Source organism: Sturnus vulgaris, chromosome 2 (assembly GCF_052056855.1).
Source record: "Sturnus vulgaris isolate bStuVul1 chromosome 2, bStuVul1.hap1, whole genome shotgun sequence".
NCBI lineage: Eukaryota > Metazoa > Chordata > Aves > Passeriformes > Sturnidae > Sturnus > Sturnus vulgaris.
In genome coordinates this window covers 92,528,062-92,551,287 of record NC_142244.1, presented here as the reverse complement: position 1 = coordinate 92,551,287, position 23,226 = coordinate 92,528,062, and the positions used below count along the sequence as shown (strand labels likewise).

At 41.6% G+C, this 23,226-nt stretch overlaps 1 protein-coding gene across 1 annotated transcript in view; it reads left to right on the top strand.

Moving 5' to 3' along the window:
• Window positions 1-5,184: 5,184 nt before the first annotated feature.
• Window positions 5,185-23,226, top strand: part of EDAR (ectodysplasin A receptor) — a 62,482-nt gene continuing 44,440 nt past the window's right edge. The window contains exon 1 of the mRNA XM_014885079.2: window positions 5,185-5,257. Coding sequence (XP_014740565.1) covers window positions 5,225-5,257 — 33 coding nt within the window. The 5' untranslated portion in view covers window positions 5,185-5,224. The remainder of the gene's footprint in view (window positions 5,258-23,226) is intronic.

Genomic DNA, 23,226 nt, shown 5'->3' with positions numbered 1-23,226 from the left:
CTGTCTATCGAGGGTCCTGCTCTGATAATAAAAATCTGCACACTATACTGTGTTTTGAGAATGTTACTTCAGTACAGTCAATAGCTATGAGTGAACTGGGGAGAAAAAGCGCAAGAGTTCAGAAAACTTAGTTTGACTGTACTTGCAGCATCCTGACTGTTGATGGACCTGAGTCCTTTTTGATCTTAAAGATCAATCTAGTTGCTACCCTTCAGCATCCAGCTCTTCAGTCAGATACTTGCTCCCTACTGAAGCCTGGCATAGAAAGATGCATGAGTTCCAGTTTCTTACTGTCTTTGTCTCTGCTGTGCAAATGCTGATGAATGCACATCCCCTGAAGATCATGTTAATGAGCCTCTGGTTCTTTGGGCTTTACAGCCAGGAAGGATTTGGTACTGCAAAACTTAGCTGCATCCAAGTCCAAGCCAGCTCTTTGGGCCCCAGGAAAGATTCACTCTTTTCCCTACCTCCCCTGGATGTAGTGTTGCATATGAAGACTAGGCTTTATCCTCTGTACAGCAGTGTAACAGGCTGGGGACCAAAGCAGAAACATATGGACAAATAATGAGAGAGCTTTAATTCTGACAGTGCATCCATCTCTTCCTTTGGATATATCACAAACAAGAAATATTGAAGTGCCAGTTAAGCAGCATACAATTATTTGCAGATTGTGTGTCAGAATTTTACATTTCATTTGAAGCAAGAACCATTTTATTAGTTCAGTATTAGATATTTGTAATTTTCCAGGCTAAAAGGATGCATTCCTAGGACATGCTCCATTTTTTCTTTTGGAACTATATACACACTCCACTTCTTGGGAGAAGGATCAGGGAGAGAAAAAGATATGTACAATAATAGCTGATAAATGGAGGCTTTCTAGAACTTGGCTTCTGTCACTGAAAAGAAGAAGACTAAAAGACCCTGTACATCTATATCATACATCTTGGAAGAGAAACAGTGGGACTGAAAAATATGAGTAACAGATGATATCAAAGGCTAAAAAAAGGCAGTCTGTTAAAATACCTGGTGCTGGTTTATAGCCTGCTCTAGGAACTATGAAACAGACAGCATCCTCAAACATAAAGGACTTCAATTTACCTCTTATAACAAACCAAAACTTGAAATTACCATCCTTAAGTAACGTTTGTCTTTGTATTGGAGTCCACAAATAACAAAAAGGGTTGGGGACATGTTCTTTTTTTGTCACTTGGGATTTTGCCATTTCTTCTCTTGGTGGGTAGCTCATGACAATGTGTCCCCTGAGTTAGACAAGTCTGTATTCACAAAAATAGGAAAAAATGATCTATGGGCTGCCACCCATACAGTGGTACGTGACAGGGGGACAAGCAAAGCAGCAGCACCTTCATCTGGCCACCCCTTTTCTTTCTGAGTGTTTACCACCTGCACAGCAGGCATGGCTCAATGGCTTGTGGGCTCACCTCCAAGCCACGGGAGTTTATGGGCTGGCGGATCCGCGTAAGCCGAGGCTGGCGTGAAGTCTGGCAGTCTGAAGCTGGTTTCACGAAGCATCCAGTTTTGCCAGCTGCAGGAGGGTAATAATTTCCAAGAGAGGGACAGAGCGCACAGCTGAGGGCAGTAACTATCTCAGCTGTCACCATTTATTCCATCACCAAGTTGGAGTGTCAACACCCTCCAAGAGAGACAAAAGTAAAACTGAGTATACAGGCATTGTGGGGCACAGATTTATTTCATTAAATTCAACTTCCCCTTGATGAGTCTTGTCTCTTTAAATTTTCCATCCAGAAAAAGCATGTGCTAATATATTGCCAATTGGAGGAATATATTTTTTGTGCATGTGTAGATCCAGTTGATTTCTTTGGGACATAAATACAAAGGAAAAAGCCATTGTTCTTGTCTTGCTTTCAATTTTCAAGAATTGCCAGTTCTTCTAAGCAGACCAAAACAGATAACAGATGGCACTGGCTAGCAACAAGGAAACCTAGATGCAAATATTGTATGGTATATGAAGAACGTCTCTGATGTGGCAGGGTTATGTTTTCCATCATGGTTTCTAACCAGTTGTGAGAAAAATCTAGTACTAGCACTTTGTGGTATTTAATTGGATGTGAAAGGTGCAAATAATTCAGCTGGTGACCAAATGATAAAATTGGTAATAAATAAAAAAAAAAAGTCTCCAACCTGATAAAATTAATATAAAGGGACTCGATATACTTCCTGGTAAAGCCAACAGGAGACTCTCCAGTCATGTCAGCAGATATCCAACCTGCCTGTCAATTTCTGATTTTCTTCCAAAATCCCCATGTACACAGGCTACACTGCAAAAGAGAAATAAAGGGTCTTGTCTGTGAATGCTTTCCTGGCCCAAGTGATCAGTCAGTGGTTTTCATAGACAACAAAATCAGGCACCATGCAGGGTGTCTCAGAGAAAGCAGCAGGTCCAGCATGTCAGCCTCACAGGTGCCCTGAACCCCTGCTCTCCCAAACCTGGATATCTTCACAATGAACCAGGAGCCACAGCTGGGCTGAACTACAGGACTGTGCCCTGTATGGTGAAGGTTTCTCAGAGCTTGCATAAAGCTGTTTCCAATTTAGCTTTGGTGGACGTCAGACTAAACAAACAAATGGGTATCTCTGCTGCAAACATCTATGCATGGGGAAACACCAGGAGCGACTTTGAGGAGGCAGTGAGTGATGCCCTTGGGGGTACAGCACATGGGAGAGGCATGTCCACATGTAGATGAGACATCTGGTTGCAGCGTGATGAGTGTTCATATTTTCCACTTACTCCTGCCCACAATGTCACCTCTACCTCTGCTTTTAAATTGAAGCCTCCACAGCAGAGAAAGGCTGCACATGTTAAGAAAACCCTAAAATCTCATGAACTTCTCTTTCCAGTGAAGAGTGAAACTCCTCTTGTAGCAAATGAGTATCAGATCCAAACCCTAGAATGAATAGTAGGGTCTGAGCAGCTGGAAAGTTCAGATCTAATGTCTTAGTTGGGTGAGATTACCATTAAATGCCTTTTTTCTGCAGAAATGGGTGCTTGCCAAATCTCCAGTGTAATATTTGCTTCTTGTGCTGCAGAGCTCTAAGATATCAGACCTTCTATGTACAGCAGCAGACAAATGCACTCAAAATGACAAAGCAATTTCTCGTATTTACTCTCTTTGCCTCTACTCCCAGTGCCTGTAGAGGCAAATCTATGGCAGTGAGCACAGTCTTACCTTGTTGGTAGAAGGATGTGTTTCTAAATGCTCCCTGATTTTTTTTTACTAGAACATGTTGTGGTGCCAGTCAAATATTGACAGAAATTTGAGAGAGCTGTGACGTTCAATTGTTCATTGATGCTCATAAGTTATGTGCCTTAGTAAGTTACTTTGCTGGTAAAATACCTTTTTCTTAGCCCTTCTCCTATTTAACACTGAATCTGTGCCTATAGAGAGCATCAGAGAATCAGGAGTTTTCTTCATCATATGTATAAAATGCAATTTTTCTTTAAAGTGCTTCTTAATACTCTTTTTGTGTTCAAGTAAAGCTGTAACTGAGTTCACTGAGGTTTGCCCATGCAAGGAGCAAAGGCTCTGTCCCCTTGGGATTACACAAGTCATTTTCTAGTAATTTGTCTGCTAAGGTGACAGATTTCCTTATTATAGCACTGAAAACAGGAACTTCACTGTCTTCTAACAGCAGTGGCTTTACGTATTTTATGAAACTGAGCCAAAGGCACTCTCTTGTCAGCTGGAGTTGGTGGCTGTTTGGTTGGTCTGGACATGAGAATTATCTACTTCCCCTTCCTCTTTTTTTTTTGTTTTTGTTAATGAAGACTTTATACCTGACTAAAACACATAGCTGTGTTTTTCCCTTCAGGTCATGTTATCGGAAGCTTTGAGTTGGAGGTGGGAGTAAAAAAGTTCACTTACTAAGTAAGATTAAAGAAATTAAAGTCTAAGGCTCATATTTAATTTTCCCTTGTAGATGTAATTTTTCATGCAGTGACAGCATCAGAACCTTTTCAAGTTTTATAGCTATTTCACATTTGGCAGAAACAACAGGAAACCATCTGTAGCAAAGCAGGATTGTTGTAAGCATAATATTCAGTAATGAAAAAAAAATTAAAAGAAAACACTGTTATCTTTATGTGATAACTTTGAAGGTGCAAAGAGCAGGATGCTTGCATTTGCTACTAACTTCATAAAAATTTTCTAGATGAGTCAGGCATGGAAAAAATTATTATTTCAGCAGAAGGAATAAATCCAACAAGAAATTTGACTTTTGGTTTCTTGTTGAGATTTCCATGATGACTGTAAAGATGCTTGTGGTGAGGAAAGTTTATATGCCTGTTTTCTGAAAAACGTAACTTACAATGGTGGAGCTTATGAGCACACACACAACTTCAAATAGTCACATTGTCTCACAAAAGGCAAGTAAGCTCCTTGTGTTCTTAAGCTTAAACTCCAGGCCTGAAAGCCTTTTCTAGACCAGGGAAATAAAAATAAATTGTGGAGATTTAGATGGCTTGTACTGTCCTCTGTTCCCATATGACAGGATGTGTTTGTTCTTGCTTTGCTGTGTTTTCTGTGCTGGAAAGGAGACTTCCAGACTGAAAAAGTGTATACTCATTGCTTGCAGGTAAAATATTACTTTTTGCTGAAACTTATTTTGTTAACTGGGCTGTCGCATCCCAAGGCTGCAGTTTCAGGGGTGCTCATGGTAGCCACTGAATACTTCTGAAGACCATGGTCAGTCCTGTAAAGTTGTTACATTGCAAATATCCTTGTCAGAATGTCCATTTAAGAAAGGGAAAGAACCGTTTTTTCAGGTGTGTCCTAAAATTTAGCCTGGGCTAAACCTGTCTGTAATTTCTTCTACAATTTCTTTGTCACTGACAGTGTTTCACATTTTAATAATCAGACCTAGTTTTAAGATAGCATTTCACTGTGCAAAAGTCAAAATGTGTCAGGGAACTGCAGTATTTTCTTGTTATTAATGTCTTAAATTATAGCTAGACACCCTGTTTTTCCAGTTTTCAAGGCAAGTTATGAAGGCTTTTTTTTTTTTTTTTAGTGCTGAGCTGATGAGACATTAAAGGTTTCTTTTTCAAATAGTTTGGCTGTTGGGTTGCTCCTTTCACTCACACCTGCCCCTTAACTTAGAAATCGTCTCCGCCTCCTCTGCATCAAACACTGAATTTACATAGGCACAAAGAAAGTGTGGAAGGCCAACAGCTCGCACCGTCATTAAGATGAGAATGCAAGAAGAACAAAGCAGCACAATGGTAAGAGAAATCTAACAATACCCTGCCTTGCTGCGAGTCTGACTAACCAGGGCTTTCCCACAGGAGGGAAGGGTGCTGAGGATACCGCAGGATTAGCAGATGCATGCAGGGCTGCTGGCAGTGACTAAGCCAGCAACAGAGAGAGTCGAAGTTCTAGACATGAGTCAGGTTTTGAACTTGTTGTGGTTTGTAGCGGCTCAAAAGGCTTTGTATGGCATCACTGCAAGTCTGTGACTGCGAAGTGATGGGCTTACGGCTGGTAGAGCCCCTGGCTGCTTTGGGAGAGAGTGCTTGCTTTCAACAAAACACTCGAGTGGAGCTCAGCATCCACAGCACAGCCTTGGCATTATTTTAATGCCTTTACCAAAGTGTCTGGCTTATTAATTCAGTAAGATCTTCCTAATTACGCAAGCCTCCCTGGAGAATTTTAGAGATGCTCATAAGAAGCATCATACAATTATTTCTTAAAATATATGTGACAGAAATAAGACAAAAGCAGTGGAATGATACATGCGTTTAGCAGCTAAAGTAAAAAAAATTCTCAGCATGCATGCCTTTTCTTCTGGAATTCTAAAACACGGAAGGAAAATGAGAGGAAAGTGTGATTTGTTTTTGCTTCTTCAGAAGTTTCTGTTCGTGCCTTTTAAAACAGTTTGGCATAAAGATTTGAGAGGGAAGACTTGAGATGCTCCCTCAGTCCTGATGTCGTGGGTGTTTTTGCTATTTATTTTAACAAATTGTTGATGTACTTTTATCTGCTGTTGCCTGTGCCTATATCAGAGATGGACTAAAACTGCAGGAAAAAGTGCAATTGCTGCACAAGCTGCTGAAACTATATGTGTTTAATCAAAATGAGTGAAAGATACCTGCTTTTCCCCTTGCAAAGCCAAGTGCAAAGACAGTACTAACAGCTCGAGTTTCCCAGAAATACATACAGAAGCTGCTCTTTGTGTTATTTTCCCTACAATTACTACTTCTAGATGGATTACTTTACCAAGAGATGCATACAGACCTTTGCTTAGCTTCATAGACATGTCCACTTTTGCAGAACAGATGCAAACTCATAAACAATTCTGCTTAACTTTGCAATATTTTTCATCTGGAGTTTTCATGCTTTTTTTGTATATATAGATGAAACACCTTTTCTTAATCACAGAAGAGCAATTAGGACTGGGTGTGTGAGAAGTGCACAGAATAACAGGCACTCTCTGAGTCTTTGATTCAGCAGCACTCTGAGGTGAGCAGCAGGTACTTGCTGTTAGATCATCTTCAAGGACTTAATCCCAAGGAGGAACCTGGATGCCTAGCAGACAAGTCATTTCATATGCTAAGTCTGAAACTTAGATACTAAGAAATTTTGCTTGCCTCCTCTTCACTGCAGAGGTACCTACATACCTCAACACCCACGTTTGTATCCAGTGAGTTCCTTGCATGCCTGAACGTGTGCTTCTGGACATGCTTTACCTGGCTTGGCCTGTGCTGGATGAGCAGATCCACATGCCACATGTCAAATTCTCCTGCTGAGAATGGTCACACTGAGCTCAGGGAGCTCAGGTGGGCAATCTGGACTCAACCTGTTCCTCAACCTGTGGAGACTTTAGCTGTTTTACTCACAACAGTGTCCCCAGCCCCTGCTTTTGTGCGTTCCAAAAGAGGTGTTTGTCTTTCTATCCCTTTTGGTTTTTAACTGTCACGTCTTCCTAGGCATAAGTGAAAATTTGGAGAGCAAAAGAAAAATAATACTGCCACGTGGTGGCTAGGGTGTCCATACACACTTGCCAAAGTGTGTGGAGATCTAGGCTCTGGGTAATAAGATATCTAAATTTAGCTCAGAGTAAGAACCAGAGCCCAGTTTCCAAACCCTGGCCCAGGTGGTGCCCCAGTCACTAGGTTTGGGAGTCATGTGTCTGAGTGAAAAAGAGACAAAAACTGTCTCATGCAAAGCAGAAAAGCTGCAAAAGGAGGGAGCTGGACAAACCTAAGAGAGCCTGTGTAGCCACTCTGCCTGGCCACGGGCTCTTACCAGCTCCCTCTCTCTGGAGCCCACCCAGCCACTTAAGAGGGAAGATTTCCAACACTGTGTTCAAGCAGAGGATCCTGGCAAGTGGAGGTGTTTGGCCTTGTGTTGCCCTGTAGATGATGGGGGTATTAAGTGCAAAGGTATGAAGCAGTGGTAGGAAGGGTTCTATAGGCTGGAATTTGGAGGAAGTCTGGAGGACTGTATGGCAAAGCCTTGTCAGGTTTCTAAGCCCTGCCAGGGTCACGGCCAAGGCATTTTGAAGATTTCTGTTTTGAGATGTCTCTTCCCTAACTCCGGGTGTAGCAAGGAAGCAGCCACCTTCTGGGTCCTGCTGTGGATCACTGAGTTCATTATGGCACTGTTCTTTTTGTGAATCTGGCCTGACTCCCAGTGAAGTAGGAAACTTTCCTGGGAAAAATACTAGACATTAGTCCAGGCTAGTTAAAGTCAAAGATGGCTAAGAGGCAAATAGCTTCAGGAGAACTAGTTTGCATGAAGAATGATTTCTGATGGATCAGTGTCTTGTGACCAATAGACAGCTCCAGCTGAAACTTTTCCTACTGGTCTACAAGGTCTTTGCAAAGACCTTGCTGCCATGTGCATTTGTCATTGGCTCACAAGTCACCCTTGTCACATGCTGTAATGCACCATGAAACCTCTGGGGTCTGCAGGGGAAAAGGGCTGGGGGTGCACAATTAAGCTGTGGAAGTGTGGGAAATTGCTTCATGGCCACACAAAGCCCATTTGCTTTGGAATCCACTTAAAATTTGGGTAAATGCACACAGTTTTAAAAAACCAAAACCACAAAGTAGCGAATATCCAATAACCCTATGTCTTTGGCACTCTCTTGAGATGCAGGTGTTGGAAATTCAGGTCCCTGTTCCAAATTAAACAGAGGGAGTATTTGATGTTGTCCCATTTTACTCAAAGTGTGTCATACACCTGCACCAATAAATTGATCTGTGGAAACCATATACTCCTCTGAAATGTGCTAACCATAGCCTGTAATCAAGCCTTTAGCCCTTACTAAAGTTACAGCAATACATTTTAATCTGTTGAACAATAATTATTCAGAGTGCAAGCAGAGAACACAGCAGAGATTTAGGAGAAAGATGTTGCAGGGCAAATTTCAGTGAAGGGGTAATAGGTGGTATCAATGTGGTCATCTTAGGTTTGTATTTCCAAGCTTTTGAGTGGCTTTGAAGTTTAAATGTTCTACAGTAACTATAGCGTTTTCTGAACACTGACATTTGTATTGTAAACTAATTGGTTTTGGTTGAGAAACTGCTGACTGAGCTAATACACCTTTCTGTTAGCAGGCACGCTGACTTCAGCTGCTGATGCTGCTTTGGGAACAGGAGCAGCACAATTTGATCTTTATGTTTTAAAGACTGAAGTTACTCCCTTTTGGAGAAGTTTGCTTTTTTGGGCAAATAAATTAGGGAGAACCATTTTGTATCTCTGTATACAGCTTTGACTTCTTCCTACAAGAGAAATAAACAGGACATCAGGGATTTGAGTGAGAAGCTTTATATATGCAACAGTCTGGGCAAGAAAAATGTGCGGAACTGATTCCATGCAGCCAGGCAAACTCAGTCATTGTTTCCTCAAGGCTTTAAATTTATGTCACTATGAGGTGCTAAGAGACAGGGCGATCTTACGGTGGTTTTTTTTGGTTTTTCTTTTGTTTTTTAAAGATTTGTATATCCAGTATGTCATGACATGACAACAAAGATGAAAGGGTTTTAATTGGCATATAATTTATGTGGGTTTGGGTCACTTTTAATTACATGTGAATAGTGCAGAAGAAAAACAACAAACATAGCTTATTACTAACAAAGAAAAATGCTACCCTTTCTGCTGCACACTTGTGGGCTGAGATTTGACATAATTAAGTTCAGTGTAAAAATAACTCATCTATCAATACCATCATTTATCATGAAAGGATGAGCTCTCTTGTAATGCATGGTTTGAATTAACTGTCGCTTGCTGTTGAAGTGCCTGAGATGCTGTGTACACATTTGGCACTTATATGCATACATGAGTTTTTGTAGATGTCTTTTGGAGCCGGAGCCAAGAGAGCCAATAAAACAGACTCTGAAAGCAACCTGAGCACACATGTGAACACAAGCACTTGCTATGCACCGAAAGCTTTGTCCTTTAAACAAGTTTCCTGTTTGCCTTTTTTGGAGAAGAATTAGCTTTCGTTGTTCTCTGTTTTAAAGCTCTTCACTTTAACATGCCCTCAGGTCCCTGCAAGGTGACACTTTAGACAAGCTGTAAAAGAAATGTAGTTCCTCAGCTGCTGTTGTGCACTTGATAGTTTTATCTTCTAGAAATTATGTTTCTATAACCCTTTATTTATTTCAAGTAAATAGTCATGGAAAGAAATAATTTTCTCTTACAGAGTTTTGCTATAGAATACATTGCTACCACTACAAATATAACTTTTCCACTACTTACGCAGAGCAACACATTTAGTCAGACTAAGCCATCTTGACCCTGAGATCAGTTCAGCTGGTTAGAGCATGGTGCTAATATCACTGAGGTTGTAGGTTCAATCCCTGTATGGGCCATTTGCTGAAGAGCTGGCCTCAATGATCCTTGTGGGTCCCTTCTAACTAAGAATATTCTGTGCATCTTCTAAGAGCTGTCCCAGAGCAGGGCCTGAGGGACTCCAAAGGACTCTGAACCAGGCAGGCTGTCCTCAACTCTTGGAGAGAAACATTGTGCCAGGAGGCAGGGAGGGGGTCTTCTCACAGCCCTCTCAAGTCATAAACATGCTGCTGTATTTCAATCTGCAAGATGGTCTTGACATTGACCACACCTTTGCAGGCAGAGGCTGATGACACATGGTGCCAAATTTCCCTGGTAGCAATAGACCCGAAGTAGGCAAGAGTGAGTTACCTGGGATTTCTGTCCAGCCATCTTCTTTCTATGGGGGAGGTGAATGGCTGTGGAGAACAGGTGCATAAAGGGAGCAGGGAGAACAGTGGGTCAGGGTTGCAACAAACATGAGGGTTGTAGGAAAGGATGCTCAAATCCTATTTGGGCTCCCAAGTGTATGAAAAGCAGCAGGGACATGACCAGTGGCTGTGGGAATAGCACAGAGTGCTGGCAGGGGGAAGGGATACCTGCTGCTTTCCACTGAGGTGCTGCTCCAGCTGGAGTGGAGTGGGGAATGGCAGCCAGAGGAGTCACACAGCGTAAAAAGGAGTCTTTGGCTCCACGAAGTATACGCAGTGAGGGAGAAATTGAATTAATAAGAGGCAAAGGACCGAATGGGGACAAAACCAGTAAATGCTTGGAGGACGGGAGAAAGATTGCATCTCTCTAGGGGTGGAGAAGGAATTGCTGGTGAATCCACGGCATTTGCTGTCTAATTCATTTGCTGGTGCTCTCATTCTTGAATAACATAAAGAGCAACAAACTTTGAAGTTCCATTTTCAGAACAGTAAAATTATTAGATCAGAAACACAAAGGAGGGAGAAAGTACAAACAAAATTTCATAGGCTGCAGAAAAACTACCTTGAGCTTAAAATGTGTCTATGGATCTACCATGTAGCCCTGCATATATATGTACATGTAACATAAAAATAAGTATTCACATTTTTAGTTGGCTCAGAAGAAATTTTAAAAGTCCCAGTCATTACCAGTATACAGAAGTTCCTTTTTAGCATGCTACTGCTCAAAGAGCAGTTCAACACCAGCAAAAGATGCACATTGTCTACAAATATAAAATACATTTATACCCTGGCCAAGTAGTTAATCACAAATAATTATGTGAACAATCTCCGTTAATGTACAAATTTGTCATCCATATTCATATTTCCATCTTCTGATGGTCTTTTATCACTGTTTGTTGCTATGTGTTTTGGGAGATGCTGAAGATCTTTTTGGGAAAGGAAGAATACAATGATTCTACGTGGTTGTGGACTTGGCAGTGCTGGGTTAATAGTTGGACTCGATGATCTTAAAGCTCTTTTTCAACCTAAATGGTTTTGTGATTCTCTGTTTAGGCCAGAAGGCCCTGATAGTACCTGTAACTGCTTCTTGAAGATTCTGTTATTTTTAATAGTCAGGCAGCAGTGAAGCAGCTGCTTAGAGCCAGGTATTTCTATTTCCCACTCCTGTGATGGCAGTCTGAATTGGCCTTGCTCATGTTTTTGGTTTTGTTTTTTTTGGCAAATCTGTGCACAGTTTATTGCATTTGACTTTAGGTTCAAGCAGCATTCTGTAGTGCTGTCAAGAGCTGAAATGTCAGAATGAAATACTGAATGTTATTTCCTCAGAAGCTTCGTGTCACAAATTATGGAGGCTCCAGGCTAAGTGTCCACAACATTTCCTGGGATTGCTGCAACGGAGCCATGCTCCATTTTTCAATACGTTGGTCATGGGTTGATGAAACTGATTTCTCTGAGAATCTTTTGCTGCAGGTAGAAGGCATCATCCCCCAAATCCCCCAAGAGAAAAAAAAACAAACTACAAAACCGCCCACAGAAAAAAAAAAAAAATCTAAAAAAAAATTAAAAATTGTAAGTTTTTCAATTGCAAAAAATGGAACAGGATACCTGTGGCCAAGCTGATATTGATGCTGCAGCTTCACATGCAGTTGTGTCAGTTCAGTGCTAGTGTAGATGTTTTTCCTCCCACCCAAGTCGGCAAATGTTGAATGTGTTGTTTTAGCTCTCTTCCCACCCTCCCTTTTGCCCTATTTTAATTCTGCTGCAAACTTAGCCTGCCTTATTCAGATTTGTAATGGCATGAGCCTTATGTGCTAGCTGGGACATGCAAGTACCTGGAGTCCTAGAAATGCTCATAATTTGCATTCTTAATGAAACATAATTTAAAATCCTAAATATAGAAAGTGCTCTATAACTGAAATGGATTAAACCAGCTCCTTTTTCCCAGATCTCAAACATCCCTGTCAGCCCAGAAGTTTTGGAAGAAGCCCTGTAAAGCCCTGAGTCTTAACTGCTTGAGAAATGAGAACCAGAAAACCAAATAAAGATCTTTCTGTTGGGTTAAATCCAGAACATGCTGATGGGTCCTGCCCAGCAGCAGGTCAAACCTGTGATGCTAGAACAGTCCTTAGGGACCTTAGTATTTTTGCATATCTCATATGGCTTTCTGTCTCTGGATCCCAGATAGGCATTATGAAATGCTTCAAAAGGGCAGGTTTTTCTAACTTTAAAGTTTTACATTAACTACCTATGCTGTCATTTTTTCTGCCTTTTTTTGTCTATCAGTTTAATTTCAGAATATCTCCTCAGAACCATTTTTGGATGCCCTGGATTAATGGGGCATTATTCCAAATGCCATGGTAATTCTTCACCCTGGAAAATACTCCTTAGCTGGTTCTATACCACAAATTGCATCCTTACACTCCAACTTTTATTGAGCCTTTGAGCAATAGTATGATATAGGCAATAAGTATCTCTGCCATTTGCCAGGTTTTATTCTCTCATTATGACAGACATTTTCTGACTGCATCACTTCAAAGCCTTCAATAATTAGCCCAACTCCTGCTAATGCTAGAGTTTCAGCAGCCTGAGCTCTAGGACATTCAGCTGTGTTTCTCTCCACCTTGACTCTGTCCTGAGCACTCTCTTCTGCCTCTCCTATTGTTTGCTTCACCTATCTCAGTGAAAAGCAAAAGCCCTATGGTTTTGCCTCCCACCAGACAGATTCAGTTTAAAATTAAGTCCTTTCTACCAAAGGTTTTCCTCCAGATAAATTTAAGAAGCTGAATGAAAGTAGGGAAAGTAGGGACAGGATCTTAAAATGAAGAAATCAGGCTTGTCTCAGAAAACATGGGAATGCCATGAATTGATGGCACAGTCCTTATTGTCTCCCACCAAGTGGAAAAGCTCCTTTCAGTCCTTCACAAGCACCCGAGTGGTCACCACTTCCCTGCACTGGGGTGGCTTAAGGATCCTGCCCAACTCCTGGTCCCACAGCCTGGCTGCCAAAGGCAAGGAGGGGCTGGGCCAAAACACAGGTGCCCACACAGGCAGCCAGACCCATTTCATCCTTGCGCCCCACGCCGCAGGCTGGCGGCTGTCGCTGGCTTCTTCCCTGCTCACACCCTTACACACTCCTGCATGCCCGTCTGTCTTTTCCTCCACCCACTACCTGCATCAGAGGTTTGATTTCCATCCCCCCTTCACCCGTTTTTTTTTTCACCTCAAAGTGATAGCAATTCCTGGTGCATTTATCTTAGATGATGTGGTTGTTGTAAGATGAAGTACCTGCAGCAGCCAGTCTGCGGTTGATTTGAACGCAGGCGAGTCTCAACAATGAGCTTAAAGGAGGGTGTCAGGTATAAATCTTGTCTTCAAACAGCCAGGGTGCATTCCAGACTTCAGAGACACCTCTTTGTGTGGAAGGTTGGTTGGGTTTTTTTGCCTCCTTTTTCTTTTTCTTGGACCTGGAAGAGGATGAAAGTGGTGGGGTGTGTGCATTCGTTTAGGCTGATAATGAGAATGGGGCTCACGGGCATGGTAATTTGGCAGCCTCTTCACTTCCTGTAACAGTTAAAAAAAAAATCATTCAAGGGCTGCTTAAAGACAAACATTTTTTGTTTAACTACTGGTGGCTCATTTTCTGAACACCCATGCAATTAATCTTATTTGTATTAAAGAGGCAGGCTGCTTTTTGTAAGGTTTTCTGAGCTATAATTAATGAAGATCAAAAATGTTACAGAGACGTAATATTTAACTTTTCGTAGGTGCAACTGCACAACATCTGCAGCAATTAGAGAAGCTAAAGAAAAAGGCATTGTCTTGGAGTTTTTTCCCTTCAAAGTGTCTGTTAAGCCTCTTCAGTATTCTAGCTGGGAATGTAGTTTTTTGGTGAGGAGACTTACCGATACTAAAAACACAGATTTTTTTTTTCTGTTGTGTTGATTGTCAAACACATAGTTCAAAAAGATTAACAGCTATCAAGTCAGACTTGTGAGAATGAGCCCACGAAGTTCAATGAAGAGGTACCTGTATTGCACCTTGAAGAATCAGACCCAAACAGGAGTGTTTACTGCTTGCATAGTAATTTTCAAGCAAATGCACGAGTGTGTTAAAACTTCAAAAGCAGTTTCATGATTTTACATGTAAAAAATCCTGGATGTTTTGCCACTAGGAATTCTGTAACACAGATTATCTTTTAGCTGTTCTGCTTACAACATAATTAGTTTTTAATAAGTGGTAGCTTATTTATCTCTGGATGATTAAATGAAGAGCTCTGGAATGCATCACTTGAAGACATGACAAGAAACTTTCATAGTTCTACCTTGGCATTAGCTGCCTCCCTCTCCACCAGCCTATCAACAACTCTAGAAAAAGAAAATCTGGTTTCACTGGCTTGAAATCAAAATGTGGATGGCTCCAAGTGTGTCACTTGGATTCACAAGGCAATGTCAACCTTTGCCTTTACAAGAGACACACCACATCCTTATGCCAGGGATTGCCTGTTTCATATGCATGTGGCATCTTGCTAGCACTTTGTTAGATTAAAACAAAAAAAAAAAAAGCTGCAGCTACATCATTCCTATTACTATCTGAACTCTTCTGACACTGCGAAAGCAAAATCATCTCTGTCATCTCTGTGATCTGCATTTAAGTTTGATCTCAAACATTGTTTGAGGAACAAGCTATCCTGGTGTCATCCCAAACACCAAGAGAAGCACCATCTGATGTGTACTAAACCACATTAAGAATGAAAGAAGAATTAATCTTTGTCCTTTTATTGTGGATGCAAGTGTCTCATGAAAGGTGACATATGAAGAAGTTACAACCCATGGATATCTACCACACCATCGCTGTACCATGAAAAGTGCTACCTCATGACAAGTCCCTCCACCTCTAGTAACAAAAAACTGCATGTCTAGAAACCTGGAGGCAACTATGAGCAAGGGTTCAGGGCAGTGCTGAGCACCCTGCTGCTGTGCTCCAGCAGCCTACACCCCAGCTATTCCTTCCCAAGGAAAGAGCAGATCAGAGCCCTTTTGTCTGGGGGTCCTTGTGTTTAAGCCATGCTTGATGTCTGAAGATATATAGGTTTCATTTGAAGAAATGTTTGCAAAATTGAATCATGGAACTGCACATGCTGATTGCATCACATTTATTTCTGTTTGCTTTGTGACTCATAAATTTCCTAATTATATGCAAGCAAAAAAGGCCAAAAATTTCTTGTATTTAAATGTAAATTTATCCATCATATACAAGAGACATCTGGTCTCCCAATCTAACCCCTCTCAAGGTCAAAGCCTGAGTAGGGACAGTGGTTTGAATGAGACAGTTGGGCTTTGTGCAGAGGATGGCATCTATTAGGATGGCTTGGGGGTGTCAGAAAAATTAGCAGCAACATGCTATCTCAGTCCTAGCAAAAACAGGCACGAGAAAATGTTAATAGCTTCAGTTTGGGTTTTTTTTATTACAAAACTGTTATACATAAAAAAATGCAGATTTCACGGACCAAAATCTGTACGTTCTTTGAATGATATCCAGGTTTTTACATTTTAACTGAGGTGAACCACTCCCACAGTTCCCCTGGTTGCTCTTCTTTCCAAGCACTCTTTCATCTCTTATCTTTCAGACTGTAAGATCTCTGAGAAAGAGACAGTCTTTATTTGTGTATGTACAGCACCCGCATATTTAGCACTAAGCTCAAATGTTTGCCTACACTGTAAAATAGTTGCCAAACAGTGTGGTTTAAGAGTGTGTCAAGGGTATTAATTTCTAACAATTAGGAAAGGAGTGAGAAACAGTGTGAACAAGCTGTAGTTTTTGTTCAAAACAAAGTGATTGAATATGGAACTCCATGAAGATTTCAATCAGAGAACCCCAAATGCAGCGTTGGTCAGTATACAGCTGAGGTTGTCTGTGCAACAACATTTCTGCACCTTAGCTTCTTTCTGCCTCATGCTACTTGTATGCTAATCACAGCTATCATAATGAAAAAGTTTTGATAAGGATTTCTCAGGAGGAGTTGGAGAGCTCTGGGAAGCTACAGTCACTGTAGTCACACTTAACAGGCTCTGTTTGTTCAGGAAAATGAGGTGTTTGGGGATTTTTCTTTACTTCTTCAGCTTGTCCCCTTTGATCCAACAGATCTACCATGTGAGGCCCCAGATTTTTGATCCTGCTCTCAAAATGCAGGCCTGCTTTAAAGTCAGAGGAACAGTGCCTTTGATGGCTTTTACTTATTACACCATATAGCCCCTACACATATACATTCAGTTTATAGGTAAAAACACAGCTGGTTTGACTCTGTATGGCACTTTTTTGCATGACAGATTCTTTTTCCTGGTGACCTGCAGGAGTGTGAAGTCAGAAAAACAGTATTTTCAGCCTCAGTTCATGTAGAAATAAATAATTGTGTGGGCACCAGCCACTGGAAGTTTGTATCTGTTTTCTTTCCCTGACTACCATCATAACCTGAAACCAGAAAATCACTCTGCATCTTTCTTTTATGTGGTCTCAAAGATGAGATCTTTTAGTGTTGGGTTTTTTTCTGCCTGTGATTTTATATGAGTAAAAGATCCTCTGAAGAGCTGTATTCATTTGCCTGCCTATATGTGGCTACTGCCATTTAAGCTGTGCTGGGTAAGATGTCCGTGTGAGCTTGGCAGGTCTGATACAGGACCATGAGGGTCCTCACTGCCTTTTGAAGTGGCACACTGGGGTCAGGCAGAGTACACAGGACATCTCAGGTGCCACCACCCCCCTACATGGGTAGCTGTGTTGAGCCTTTGTTGAGGCTAGCAACGAGAAGAATTACTTAGTTAACAGATGCAGAAAGCTCTTGATCCACTGCCTGGTCTTTAGACAACTTCCTTTTCCCCAAGAATATAATTCATTCCTTCTTCCTTGCTTTCATGGGTGTTCCCAGCTATCCAGGTAAATACAACTGCTGCATATAGTGGATTCCTACCTTGAATGTCAATACTTTGCAACACCCTAGTAGGGTTTCAAAATTATTTAGGTAATTTATTATCAGAAATATGAACTGCTTATTAATGCCTAACAAACTTCTATGAAAATCACAGAACAGAACGTGAAAAATTGCCTACAATAGATCAAATTAGGGGTTTCTTGAGTGTGAGAACCAGTCACTTTGAATGTCCAAAAGGAAAGATCACTGTATTTATTATAAATTTCCTATGCCTTCTGAAAACTACCCTCATGTTTTCAAAGATGCCTGGAAGATGATTAGGCCTTGACATTACTGAATGAGTAATATGAGGTATACTTCAACATATAAAATTGCTAGATAAAGAAATGGCACCTATCTGGTAACATAAACTGCTTTTCTTCAAGCCTGACCTATTGCAGTGTTTAGAGATTTACACCAACACTTTGTTCAAACCTTTGACTTAGGGTTATAATGGGAAAGAAGATTATCTGGAATTTCAGAAAAACTGGACCTCTTCTTTAAGTCGTATCTCACTTCTCTCTGGAGCCATTTCTTTATTAAAGACGCATGACAAAGTGAAGTTAAAATGTATCTGCATCTGAGGCAGATCATGGATTTGTTTCTCACAGTGGTAGTAGGCTGGTGAGGATCAGTTTACAGTATTGCTTGTGAGGAGTAATCAAACCTAGCAGAGATCCACCCCTCTTGCATTCCTTCGTGCTCTTGATCCCGGATTTCTGGTATTTTAGAGAAACCATCTTTGTGCCCATTACACTGAATCCATGAAAAGCAAAGTTGAGTGTGTGATGGCATTAATCCGTAGTAATGAAGTGCTTGTGAAAAACGTTGTTTGCTTTACCTTACACACAGTGCTAGAAGGTAATAACACAAGAGCTGCCACAAAACTGTTCCTGGTGCTGCTGAGCCTTGGAGAGCCCATCTCAACAATCTCCATCAGAAATCAGTGTGGAGCTTTCACACTAGGAATTCAATATCTTTTCTAAATATAAGCTTAAGATAGAAGCAGAGGAAGCTCTGTGAGGGGTGAAGTCTGGCACATCTGGGGACTATCTGTATATTAGTCTCAGTGCCTTAAATGTGTCGAGATGAGGAATGGTCTCCTCAGCCCTGTGTCCACCACCAGAGTTCTCCAGGACACTTTTGCAGAGGGCTTTGCATTAAGGTTAATAAAGATTGCTCATAGAAAGGAGTTTTTCAGCCTGTCATTTCCTCACATCCATGCACTCAAACCCTGCTAACACTGTTTTTAAGTAACTTAAACAACTTATAAATTCAGTTCCGATTCAGAAAGAGTCTTAGGCGGTAATACTGGGAAATGGATTTGGAAAACACAAAGCAATTCAAAACTAGGATTTATTAAGTGAAACAGTTTACATCCTTTTATAGTATTTTACCTGAAAAATTGCTTATTTATTTTGAGAGCAAAAATCTTTCTCAAAGCCACAGGGAAACACCATCAACCAGGTCTTCTTTATATGTACCATTTCATCCAGTCTGAACTCAGTCCTCAATGTGGCCAGTAAAATATCGTGGAAGTATGCCCTGATGCCCTCCAGTCACGTCAGGAAAGCATTTGCTGCCTGGAGGCACAGACTGCTAGACCTGTAGCAGCACCACTGAGCCATCTCCATCGCCAGAGAAACCAGGTTTGGTCCAAAGGCTGAGGAAAGGAGTGCTTGGCCGAGTGGCTTCTCATCCTTCCTAACCAGAAAGCTGCTATCTTTGCTCACCCCAAAGCAAAAAGAAGGTGGGAGAGCAGCTCAGATCACACCACCTTGGCTTTAGGACAGACTGTAGCAATCCCAGTGTTCACAGTGTGAGACACAGGACCAGAGCCCTGGGGTGCCCACAGGGTGTCCCTGCTGAAGAGCTGGCAAAGGGCCACCAGGGAGGGTCTCCCTGAGCTGCCTGCCTTGAGAAGGAGACTGAACTCCAGAGCATTCCCTACCTGCTCTCTGGCATGTCTGTGTAGGGTGCTTGGGGGAAAATATGGGCTTCCTCAGGATCACTGCTCAATGCCATAATGGATGGCTAATTATAGGTCTTGCAGTGAAAGAAGCAGCCCCACAGAGATCTTAAGCTACTAGACTTTCAGTAGAGACGTTATTTCTGGGATATTATTCCCACAGGCCAAAGTACAATTACAGTGTTGGTTTATGTTTCCTTCCAAAAAAAAAAAAAAAATTAAATGAGCAAAGTGTACGGTTTTAAATTAATCCTCTTATCAAAGACTCAAACAGAGTTACACCTTTTGCTTCCTCCTTGTAATGTCAGTGATATGTGGGGAAGTCTCTGGTTTGAATATTTGCACTGCACAGGGTACAGGGCCTGAGCAGGTACAGGGTGGTTGGCTTGGTCCTGCAATGTTGGGTACTTTCTTTGAAATCATCAGGAAACCTGATCCTGTATAGTAAATGAAAAAGAAAGAAGCCTTTTGCTATGCAGTACTCCTCCAAAAAAGCAAAGAGAAATTAATATTGTTCCCTCTACACATAGGAGAACAAGTTCTTGAAGCAAGTCAGTCATACAAACACCTCATTCGTACTGGGAGCCTTGAAATATTATTTGCACCTGACCACTCTAAGGGGAGATATTGCACTATAAATCTTTGCATGCATGCTAATAATTACCTAGAAAAATGTTCCCACAAGTTGTCCATAATTAACCTCTCCCCAAAAGATAAATGTATGAGGAAAAGACTGGGGAAAATTAGCTCCAATTTCCAAGTAGCAAAAAACCATTTTGCCCTCTCTAAAGTGTCACTTCCTTGGACAAAGTGGCAGAAAGACGGATGCAGTTTGAAAGCTTTGAGCTGTCATGGAAGATGGAAGTGGTCTTTTCTAGGGCACACATTTCTGACTTGAAAATAAAAATGGGCAGATTTTGACAGAGTTAGGAGTGGTTTGCATGCTACGTCTTGGGAAGAGGCAGTGGAAGAGAAAAAAACTATTATGACTGAGGACAGTGCATGCCTGCCTGGGATAAATTGAAAGTCAGTTTTGAGGGTCCTTTGAGTTCATTCAGGATGTCATTGAAGTGCAGAATCCCAAAGTTTATATGTGTCCAACACATTGTATTGTACTACTGAGAAACAGCATGTAGCACAATGGTAAGAAGTCATTAAAAATAAGGAAGATAATAGATAAGAACATATTTTTCCATCTTATTTGTATAATTTCAATCCCAAAATACGTGGAAGGATTTTATGAAAGGATATACAAATCATATGTAATGGCTTTTCACAGCAGCATGCCACTGCCTTTTAAACACATGGTAGAAAACGCAGCACTGTGCTGTGCTTTCCAGAAATGCTTTCCATTTCCATTTAGAGTCTGTGGATTTGGAGCATGTGACTGGAGGGATAATGTTTTAAATTTAACAAACTGGGCTCTGGACTGTGCCTCACAGAGGAAGCTCAGAGACTTCATCTAGAAAGAGCAGCGGGGCTTTGGTTGTCTGGCCACTCTACAGGGAGTGTGGTGGTCTTTGGTGGGCCTGCATTCCCAAAACCTGAGCTTGATACTATTCCCTTTCCCAAGCACCAAAGATGGTTTAAATAAGATGCCTATTTTCTGATCTTGAACAGCACTGTCAGCAGCTTGATACTTCAAAGACTATGCTAGGCTGCTGGCTGTGTGCCAGTCCTCTGAAGGAAGGGTGCCCACATCACTTGGCACAGCAGCTGGTGTTTCTCTTTGTCTTGTCTCCCATCACCAGTGCCAAACCTGCCCCTTTGGTAAAGCCCAGGATCTCATCTAAGGCCGTGCCCACTAACCACAGACCACATATACAATAGCCTTTGCAAACATGATTAATTGTCTCTGAGATGTACAGCAGCCTGGGGAGTAGCTCAGTCTCTAGCAGAGAAAACCTGTTCCCTGGGATGCAGGTATATGGGAACAAACAAGAGTGGAGGTGGGCACTCTAATTGCAAACCCGGGTAGTCTGTAGCAGAAGTATCCCGACCTCCAGTTCTTTGAACACATTTAAAGGATGAAAGTGAGTGATTCATGTGTAAAAGAGGCACTAGTCATCACTGAATATCCCCGTCATAGAGTAAGCTGACTAGTGTTTTTAAAGCCTGTTGCTTTCCCAAGATGTCAATTTACGTGACAGGAGGTCAGCTGTATAGTCCAAATGCCCTGTGAAATCTATCAGAGTGACAAGGAAATACTGTGCTCTCCTCCTTTCCTCTGAAATTCCTTGAATACCTGGTGCCAGCAGTTCAGCTGATAATGCAAAGAGGGATGAAAGCAGACAGCCTGTTTGGGAGAAGTGACTTTTCAAATGGGCTTTGACAGGCTCCCTTCATCTTTCTGTAACATGTCATTTCAATGCAAGCAACAGACTACAGATAAACCCTTCAGTACAGCAAAGGCAACAGCCCTTCTCATATATTCTGTAACTGAGCTGTTACTTAATTGTTCATATACTAGTGATTATCCCATTACTTGGAATATATAGAGTGTTATATTTCGGTCTCTGAGCTCAGATTTGGCTATTTTCAAGATACTTTTCAGGTTTCTGATCAAACTGCTAAGTACAGGTTTATGTTAGAGCAGGTCTCTGGTGCTTATAGTGGTATTATTTTTTGTAGGGAAATTATAAGACTACTTCCTTTGAGTGCATTGAACACCCACTACTTTTATCTATCTTTTATTAGCTCTGTCAACTGCCATACAGAATGCTCTCTTTGTGTCTCATGGCTCAAATCCAGATGCCGCCAGCATTGCTGAGAACTTCACTGCAGACTTCAGGGGGGTTTCACCTGCACAGCTGTGCCTGATGCTTCACCTCAGGGAGGAAGCAGCCTTGTTCATCCTCAGCTGCCAGGCTGCACTTTTGAAACGGGATTGTTCAGACAGCCCAAGTGTCTCAGCCCCTCCTAGTCTAGGGACAGTGGTGTCTATCTCTCACAGGTCAGGAGTCAGCCACCTCAGTATACACCCCACCTGACCAGATGGAAGTGAGTGACATCACACAGGGAGCATGGGACTGTTCACAGACACAGTTGTGTCCCTCTGTGGCTTCTAATAAGCAATGCTGGAGATGACAGGTTTTAAATCCCTAATACAAGAGAAAAATCTCCAAAGGTCAGGGGGAAAGCCTACCTAGAAAACAAGGCAGGGCTGACTATGTCTGTTTTACTTAGGGCAGAAAAGCACCATGCAAAGTATGACCAGGAGCTACTGCATGCACACCATGTAGTTTGCATAGCAGAAGAAATATATCCATGTGGCAGCAAGGGCCTCAGCACAGAGCCCGAGATATGCCTTGGGCTTTGCCTCTCCTGGCTCGGTCCCAAAATATATTAAAGTAGCCTGGAAGCTGCTTTGACTTGTATCCAGCTATAAGGGCTCCAGTGGACCATGGAGGCACACAAGGCAGGGTGTAGTAATGGTTACAGGTTTTCTAAGTTATCTGAAGCATCTGTGGCAACTTGTCAGACTGATCCATAGGAAGATAACTAAAGTCTACTCAGCTGCACATGAGCTCACCCTCTTAAGACAGGTCCAAGGCTTTAGAGAAAAAAAGCATGTTTACATAAGAGAGAAAATTTTTCCCATATTTGCTGCTTCCAAACCGATCTACAGCAGTCAGAATTATCCTTCTGATTATGGGAATTATGGGAATTATCCTTCTGTGCTTCAGCCCCTGTTGCAACACAACAAAAACAAATTCTGCTAGTCTACTTACCTGTAGAGGTCATGTTCCAGGCTCCATTACTGCAGTTCACTTCGAGGATTGCCTCCCTTCCCTGCGGGATAACCTTCAGTAATGTGAGGCCAGGAATAAGAGCAGCACTACACAATGGCATGCTGTGTTATAGCCACCTAAAGAATATGCATCAGGGCTCTGCCTGGGTCTCCTACGGGTTGGAAAGGCAGAATTAGTCCTTTCTAACACTGTAGAGGTGTTTCTCATACATATATACGCACATATATACATAGATAGATATAGATATAGATATAGATGATATAGATATAGATGATATAGATATAGATATAGATATAGA